Genomic DNA, 8,413 nt, shown 5'->3' on the forward strand with positions numbered 1-8,413 from the left:
CTTTCCCATTCTGACATTCAGTTTGGAGTTCAGGAGATTGTCTTGACCAGGACCACACCCCTAAATGCACTGAAGCAACTGCCATGTGATTGGTTAATTAAATAATTGCATTAATGAGAAATTAAACAGGTGCTCCTAATAATGGTGAGTTATTTTGAATTTAAGTTTTAAGAGTGTGCTTAAATTATTATTTATTAATCAAATCTAGTAATTTAAGGGTAAATAAAATAAAACATCTCCAAAAAATAAAATACATATAATCAAAATGAAAGGACATAAGTTTTCTGGACAAGTATAATTTTAGGGCTTCAGGTCACTTTGACCCGCGAGGGAATGATTTGTTACAAAGTGGGGATGAGGCTTAAAAGCACATACATTGGGTTAAAGTTACAAAGTATGTGTGAATATGTTGTCCCTGGTGAAGTGCTTCAGCTTCTTGAAAGCTCTCTGAAACTTTGAAACATTGACCTTGGTGTTTCTGTGTCTGCTGGGTCAGCTTTTGAGAGTTTGCCTATGTTAATATCCATCTCCAGTTACCACAGCATCAGACAGCATGGTTAATGTTTAATGTTTGTTTGCTGGTCAGTAAAAGACATGTTTGCCTAACATACCTCCAACTTCCACTTCCTGCGATTTTAAAAGCACTCACTGGATATTATGCAATACATTTCAGTTGGGTAGACTGGAATATAGTGGTACATACTCTTTTAGATGTTTCTTCAGATGTCCCTAGCTTCTCTGTTTCTGAGGGCCCTCTCTGCAGCTTTGCAGGGGGGCCCCCAGCAGCTGGTCTCCCTGGTGACCCATGCTTGCTGATGGTCTGTCTCTGCTCTGATGAACAGCGAAAAGCATGAAAGAGAAAGGGTAAATGAGGGGAGGGATTACCTGATGGAGATAGTGTTACATGCCAATGAATTCAAGTGATGACACCTTGTCTCCCATAGGCATTTGTATTTTTAATGGGTTAGTCAGCCCCTGATTGAGTCGGTCAGGTTGAATGAAGATTACTCCAAAGCATCCGTTTCCACTTGGGCAGCTTCGGTTTTGATCTTATCAGATGGTGGACGGTGGAGAACTTGCCTGGACTTGTCAAGAGGTCAGAAAGCAGAATTTCCAGCTGTAAACAGAGGACATCTGATTTAGTAAAGCTAGGAAGATTAAAATGAAGAGGTCGTACTAACTATCAGCGCAGCTTTGATTGTGTTCTGAAGATCTAACGTTACACCTACTTGAGGTTTTTGCATGTAACTTAACGTTAGCAAATTCTGGCGTTAATGTTAATACCTTATTTAATTGCTCGTCCTTGAGCTCTGTTTACTTATATTTGATGGAAAAGTTTGGCATCGAGATTTGATAGACCTCTGAGTCTGCCCACTTTTACAGCTAATGACAACATAGATTTCTCGAAGTAACTTAAATGGTAAAGTCTCAGATGTTATCGTGACTATGAGTGAAACGGAGAGGAAGCGCCCGGTTATTGCTGGCAGAGAAAAAGGTGAGCTATTTAGTGCATATTTTTATAGACTATTTGCTAAGTGCTATGTAATAATCTTACCTTCAATGTAAAATGAATGCCTCGCGTGACGTGAGTGACGTCAAATTAAATTGGACAACCAAAGCGAACTGGGACTTTTCGCAGTTTGTATTACTCCGCTAGCTAAACTGTTAATCTGTGCAATTATTAGGGTGCATTTTCAGCGATTCTCTCTGCAGGTTAAAATAAAAATGTTGAAATTAAAAAAAACAATTTACTTTTTATAAGTAAATCATAAAATAATTATAACAAACTGGTTCATTCATCAGAACTTAATAGGATGCTGAGTCTACTTGGAACTATTTTCGTTGGCGGAGCAAAAATAGATAAAGTTACTGGCAGCATTGCGTCCAAACATAGAGAGTTCTCAATATTTACTAATATCTTGTTATTTTTGTATTGCCTAAATGTGTTGAATAAGAACATTCCACAATAATATCTTTAAACGCAGGTATTTCTTTTGGCCTGTTATCCCACTGTCGTGTAGGCTACTGATTCTGTTTAAAGCTTTAGGACTCTCTCTCTCTCTCTCTCTCTCTCTCTCTCTCTCTCTCTCTCTCTCTCTCTCTCTCGTATTTTGTGACACTAAACCCAGCCTGGTCGGCTAAAAAAGTGTCCAAACCCCTCTAAAATCAGCCTGGAAGACCAGCTAAGCTGGTTTTATTAGTTTTTATTATTCAGCAGGGCCTTAACATTTTCATTTAAAAGGAGGGAGTTACTTTTTCCTTCAAAGGTCAAACTTTCAGGGAGGTTACGATAACTCTGTGCCCTTGCCGCATGCCTGACAAAACATCAAGTAAATGGTAAAGAATGTTCTGTGCTTCCAGTAGCCCTTCTCATGCACACAAACATTTGTAGGCTGATGTCACGGCATTCCCCTGGTAGTATCAGAGAAGATAGCCACAGGCATTGTCTGTCCACCACTCCAGGAAAAACCATCACGCCACTGCGCTGAGATCACATTCCTGCTGGGTTGCATCTAATGGGTGTGGATCTCCCTAAAATATTCTGCCAAAACTGCCAGCCAAAAAATGCATCACTGCATATTTCTCATTACTTACATAAGTAGGGCTGTGCATATGTCGTGCGCACACATGAATACAGTGTTTGTCACGGCTGTTTTTTCCAATCTTGTCTACAGGGCCTGGGCCCGGACGATACATCCTTCCACCAGCTATTGGCTTTGTAGGCCACGATTTCACCAAGACAACGAGTCCTGCCTTCTCCTTCCATGGCAGAATGAGTAACAATAGTGAGTTTGTAATGACTTTAGCCAGTGAAATAGTTAGCAGGGAAATAAGTTACTTTAACAGAGAATAACACAAATATAACAAGTGGAGCTCTGTTTTTTTATAAAACCCTTTTAGCTCATTTTACACCAGGCACGTTTCCAAATCATCCATGTTAACATTTTCACTTAAAGGGATAGCTCAACCCAAAATGAAAATTCTGTCATCATTTACTCACCCTCATGTCATTCCAAACCCCTAAGACTTTTGTTCATCTTCGTAACACAAATTAAGATCTGACTGAGAGATTTCTGTTCCTCCATTGACAGCTATGCAACTACCATTTTGACGCCTCAAAAAAAGTTTATAAAGAGATTGTAAAATTAATCCATATATAATCCGTATATAGAAAGAATTTTCCTTTTTGGATAAACTTAAATCATAAAGTTCATAATACTGTATTTAGCTAATGTCACCATTAGAGGGAGACAGTCAGCTGCTGAAATTTCCATTTTTTTAATCATTGCTGTGTACTTTTGCTAATACATTAGTACCAACATCATTTTTCCATATTTTATTATTTTTATTTCACATTATTATTTGTAGAATTTTGCCTTAAGGCATTTTTTTTGTGGCTGCAAACTGTATTAAAATGTTTATTATACCTTTTATTTAATAGTGATAAGTAAACACACACACACACACAGTACATTATGTTTGTTTTGATTAAAAATCATGTCGCGAAGGAAGTTAAAGAAAGGCCTTTTACCCCAAGTATGGTAAATACTTCATGCTAATTGAATCATTTAAATATAACAAATTTAAGTACATACTTCAAATGGTGCACCACTTTTTATTTCCTTAATCACTTTAGGCATTTCATAAACTCTTAGCTTCTTTATTATTTTGCATTATAGTACAGCATGTTGTACATCTAGGATCTGTGACATTTTATATTTAATACTTTTAGGCATTAGCTATACAATTCTGTAACATTTCATTGCATGTGATAAAAACATACATGTAGCATATTTAACAAAACAATTGCATTTCAATTTAAATACATGTAATCCTTGTGTATTACAGTTTACTTTCATATTCAGTAACACAAATACTGTGATGTAAAGTGTGACAGTTTCTTTCCGTGATGTAATGCTGTTTATTCTGCTTTGATTGTACAGTGCACAGCATTGACTGTAGTCCAGGGCCTAAATATCATATTGATGCCAGACTGACCCGCTTTGGAAGAGACGGCACTCCTGCCTATTCCATACATGGCAGGATGGAGAGTCGAGGTAAGTCGGTTATTCATTGTGTCATTCTGTTGAAACGGTTAGTTATTCACTGGTCGACTGATCCACTTCATGTCGAAACCACCAGGAAACACTTAGCTGGAATCGACTGAGTTTGACAGTTCCTAACTCTTGTTGTATCTGATAATTGCAGCAGGAACTTTCTCCACCCCTGGACCCGGAGCATACAGCCCTGAGAAAGCCCCTCTGTGCAGCACCCATCGCAAACCACCATCCCACACCATGGGCTGCCGTACTCAGTATCGCACTGTGGACGCCGTGCCCGCCCCGAACAAATACACCCTCCCTTCTCTCATGGGCTCCCACATCCTGACCAAAACATCCAGTGCCAGTTACACCATCTCTGGGCGAAGCAAATGTGGAGGTCCTGCCGAGGACTTATCTAAGACTCCCGGTCCTGGTAGATATAACCGCACAGATCCCAGTGTCTACCTCCCGAGGCAGCCTGCGTTCTCTATGCTGGGCAGACACACTGCTGCCAGGGAATCCACGCTAGTACCAGGCCCTGGAAGTCATAACCCAGAAAAAGTGACAGTGCACAAGCCCAGACCTCCTGCTTTCTCTTTAGGGGTTAGGCACTCAGAGTTTGTGACCCCTTTAGTGGTAGATTAGTACTCATCAGCGATGAGGTGTTTTGTGGACAGAGCCTACCTGGTGGCACAAAGCAAGTGTGGGTATCTGCAGTTTGGGGTAATGGGCGTGCTGAAAGGTAAGGGATGCAGAGAAAGGTCTTTATCATTGGTGAAAGCTTATCATTCGTGAAAGCTATCTGTCAGGGTGTGGGGGATAGGGTTAGGGGTTAGTTTTTGTTTTAGCAATTCACCTTTTGGCACGCCCATAGAGTGGTGCAGGTATGACATCACTTTGTAGACCAAAACGTGGAAGCGAGTAAGCATTTTAGCACTTCCGGTTTCCATCGTTCCGAAGTCAATGTTTTGTTTTTTTATGGGATTTTGCTTAAATGGCTAAAATAAGGTCTGTGGTGAACACAAGCTCGAGACACTTTCACGTTTTATTCTGTGACTGAAAATACATCAGTATTACACCCACTCGTGATTATTTGAAGCTGTTACATATCTTGAAAAAAGGTGGTTAATAACAAGTGGCTAAAAATTGGACTACAGAGGCTGTCGGAGAGATTAAACGCCTTCATGTCAAAAAGGTCAAATCAGTCCGCTTTTACAGCCTCATTATGCTCATAATTATGCTCTTATAAACTAGTCTAACTCAAACATTCTGGGGAAATGTTTTTAGGTAAAAACTAAGAGTTGTTGGAAACAGTGATGAATCACGGTTGAGCGACCGTGGTGTAGCTCCTTTATAGTCTACCTTTAGCTTTTTACTTCTGGTCACTGCATTTAAACTTCAAAATTCATAAAAGTTGTGTTCATGTGATAATTATCTTGATGGACAAAACATGCAAGTATCATCACCTTTTGTTGATCACAAAGCTTGTGTTTTAGTGATAAATCCAAAAGCCTAATGAGCTAACTGCTGGTTGGCCTACAAAGTGACTTTATAATGGCATGGCACCACCCCATTACTCCGACCTACAGCTATCCCTTTATCAAAAGAAAATTGCAGGATGTAAACTTGATATTCTGTCTTTTTTTCCTTTTTAGAATTTCCTGAAATTCAGACTTTTTTTCTCTGTAAGAGATTAAACTTGCAAGAAGTCACAATTGTGATATAAAATGTTAAAGGTTTAAATATTATTTCACTTTAATTGTAGGGCTGATAGATTTCACTCTACAAACTGGATATGTGAATATCATATAGATTGTTCACATCAAATCCATGCTTTGATAGTAGCCTAATCATCAAATTAAAAACATCTTTTTTTGCAATTCAGTAAAACTGTAGTAACTGCAATTTCTGCTCACAAATGGTCCATTTTGAAGGCTGTATATGTAAATACTACTTTTCTTGACTTCATTTTGAAAAGTTCAATCAATGCATTCTTGAAAATGTTTAATAATTTTCATACAGTGGAATCTGATGTTGGAAATATTTGACATTCTCATGCCAATGAATTTCCAAGACTTTTCCACACACTAAAATAAATAAATAAATAAAATTATATATGTATAGAAAGAGAGATTTTATCAGCTACATTTGTATAGTGATGTCCATTTTAAAAAAATGTATATCTGTTGTTGCTTTACATGACATATTGATCATTTTATCATTAATTACAAATGAGGATGCAAGACGAGCTAATAAAAATAATATTTATTGATTTGTCAACAACAAATGAGGAACTAACAAATGTTGACTGCTCAAAATACAAGGTGGAGATGTTAACAAAAGCAGTTCATCAACAGAAAGCATCGTAGTGCACAACAAAAACTATTCCTTCTATTCACGACAGGGGCGATTACTTGACCTGAAACACCATCCGACTTATTTTACATGACTTCAGTGTAGATCTAAAGAAAACACTTTGGAGGAGGCAGCCCATTCCCTCCCTGGACTCTTGCTGCCATCAGATCTCCGAATGAAAGGGGGAGGAGTAGTAACATTTCATCACCATTGATCTGCAAATAATAAAACTTATATACAAATCACAACTTATGGAAAGAAATGCACTCATGGTCAGATCCAACCATGTAGTTTAACTTCCGATGATAATCTTTGAAAGTTCACTCCTTGGGAAGCGGTCTTCGGAATAGCAGAATGTGAGGCTCTGAAAAAAAAGAGTGGAATTAGGGTTTTGGAGAATAATGGGCAACGCTTGCTGATATATTTGGAAAAATTTCACTCACTACACCTAAAATGTGTCTCAAAACTAGAGAGATGCCAACCTAGACAGGGATTAGGCTGTCAAAGTAAGGTTTTAAAACACAGCCCTGGTCCACAGGTGAGTAGCCTACTAACCTGGTTTATGGATCATGTAATGGATCCAACCCTGACTTTGCTGGACTCCCAGTCCTCTCCATTCCTCCTCTGACATTAAGTGGGAGGACGGCACCAGTTTGGAAAGCTGCTTGGGAAGCATGACATGTCTTTGTGGAAGGAGAAGGACAATATGTTAGTTTTGACTGATTGAATATTATGAGTATGAATAAACAATCCTTCACACTGTTCGCCACGCAATATAACGCCGTTAAGACGACAGAACCAGGAAAATAAGTTTTAAACAGACCATTTTCAATTATTAACGGATGTTTTAATATACTTTCCAAACCAAATGAAACAGCCAAATGACAACAGCCACCGTGAAGTATCACGTCATCCTGAAATAACGAATGAAATTCCTCACCTGTACTCGAATTCCTCGTCCGTATACTTGTCGGAATAGTAAATCTGCTTTTTCGTTGAAGACATTTTGGGTAAATGTTAAATGCAGGCAAAATCCAACGTGAAATGCCGGAAAAACAAGCGCACGGTCGTCACAGAGTGGCAGTGTTTTCCTGTAAAGGGCGCCGCTTCAGTTTTGAACTCAAACGGTCCCTGGCGCGCCTCTGATAGGTCGAGTCACTCACTCACCGTTTAGGCTCCGCCCCCTTCGCGCGCGGCTGCGTTTGGTTTGACAGTCACAGAAGAAAATCTGTTGGTCTGGACCGTCTGGAACATGGTAAAGCAAAGGCCGGGTCAAGTGGGCAAAACACTCAACATAATTTATTCAGTCAGAGCATTTTTCTTCTTCTTTTGTTTCGTCTGAAAGCAAGATAATGTTTAGTAGGAAATTTTATTTATTTATTATTCATTACCCGTGTTTCCTGCGTGTGAACCTATGGTGTGAACCATGGTGTAAACGTAGAAGTGTAACAGAAGTGTGAAACCCAAGGGTGGTATTTATCCTGTGAGTGTGTTTATGTAGACAATTTACTTTGATGACCTTATGATATGTTATGACAGTGGTAAAGGCGTCGCTTTACTCGTAAATGTCACTTTTAATCAAACGACGGCAAATGATAGATTCTAAAATGTGTATTATCACTACTAGGCTTTTTGCATACAATTGCACATGATTTATTGTAAATTTAAAAATAAATAAAAAAAATGTAACATACTTAATTTACATTTCAGTACAATCAGTGCAATATTGTGGTTTTCTACAGAAAATAATTTCGACAATCTCTCCAAAATACATTTTATGTTTGCAATGGAGGTCAATGGAAAAATCAACTAACAATAAAACACAGTTTTGAGTACAGCCACAAGACTTAAAGGGACAGTTCACCCAAAAATGAACATACCCCATGGTTTACTCGCACAAGCCATATGTAAATGAATTTCTTCTTTCAGACGAACGCAACAGCGTAAGCGTTTTGAACCACGAGAGGCATTCACTTTCTTCATAAGCTGAATACAGAAGGCGGTCTGGTGGAAGC

The 8,413-nt window shown here is 38.7% G+C and overlaps 2 protein-coding genes across 2 annotated transcripts; one reads left to right on the forward strand and one right to left on the reverse strand.

Moving 5' to 3' along the window:
• Positions 1-1,290: 1,290 nt before the first annotated feature.
• On the forward strand, positions 1,291-4,808 carry cimap1d (CIMAP1 family member D). The gene is made up of 4 exons (XM_067415978.1): positions 1,291-1,495; positions 2,676-2,786; positions 3,945-4,058; positions 4,210-4,808. Exons 1-4 carry the CDS (start codon positions 1,447-1,449, stop codon positions 4,686-4,688), a joined length of 753 nt encoding a protein of 250 aa, XP_067272079.1. The 5' UTR covers positions 1,291-1,446; the 3' UTR covers positions 4,689-4,808.
• Positions 4,809-6,293: 1,485 nt separating this feature from the next.
• Positions 6,294-7,547, reverse strand: cks2 (CDC28 protein kinase regulatory subunit 2). The gene is made up of 3 exons (XM_067414836.1): positions 7,339-7,547; positions 6,954-7,081; positions 6,294-6,762 (listed from the first exon to the last, which is right to left on the reverse strand). The coding sequence occupies exons 1-3, from the start codon at positions 7,401-7,403 to the stop codon at positions 6,719-6,721; spliced, it is 237 nt and encodes a 78-aa protein (XP_067270937.1). The 5' UTR covers positions 7,404-7,547; the 3' UTR covers positions 6,294-6,718.
• Positions 7,548-8,413: the final 866 nt, after the last annotated feature.

Source organism: Pseudorasbora parva, chromosome 14, assembly GCF_024679245.1.
Source record: "Pseudorasbora parva isolate DD20220531a chromosome 14, ASM2467924v1, whole genome shotgun sequence".
NCBI lineage: Eukaryota > Metazoa > Chordata > Actinopteri > Cypriniformes > Gobionidae > Pseudorasbora > Pseudorasbora parva.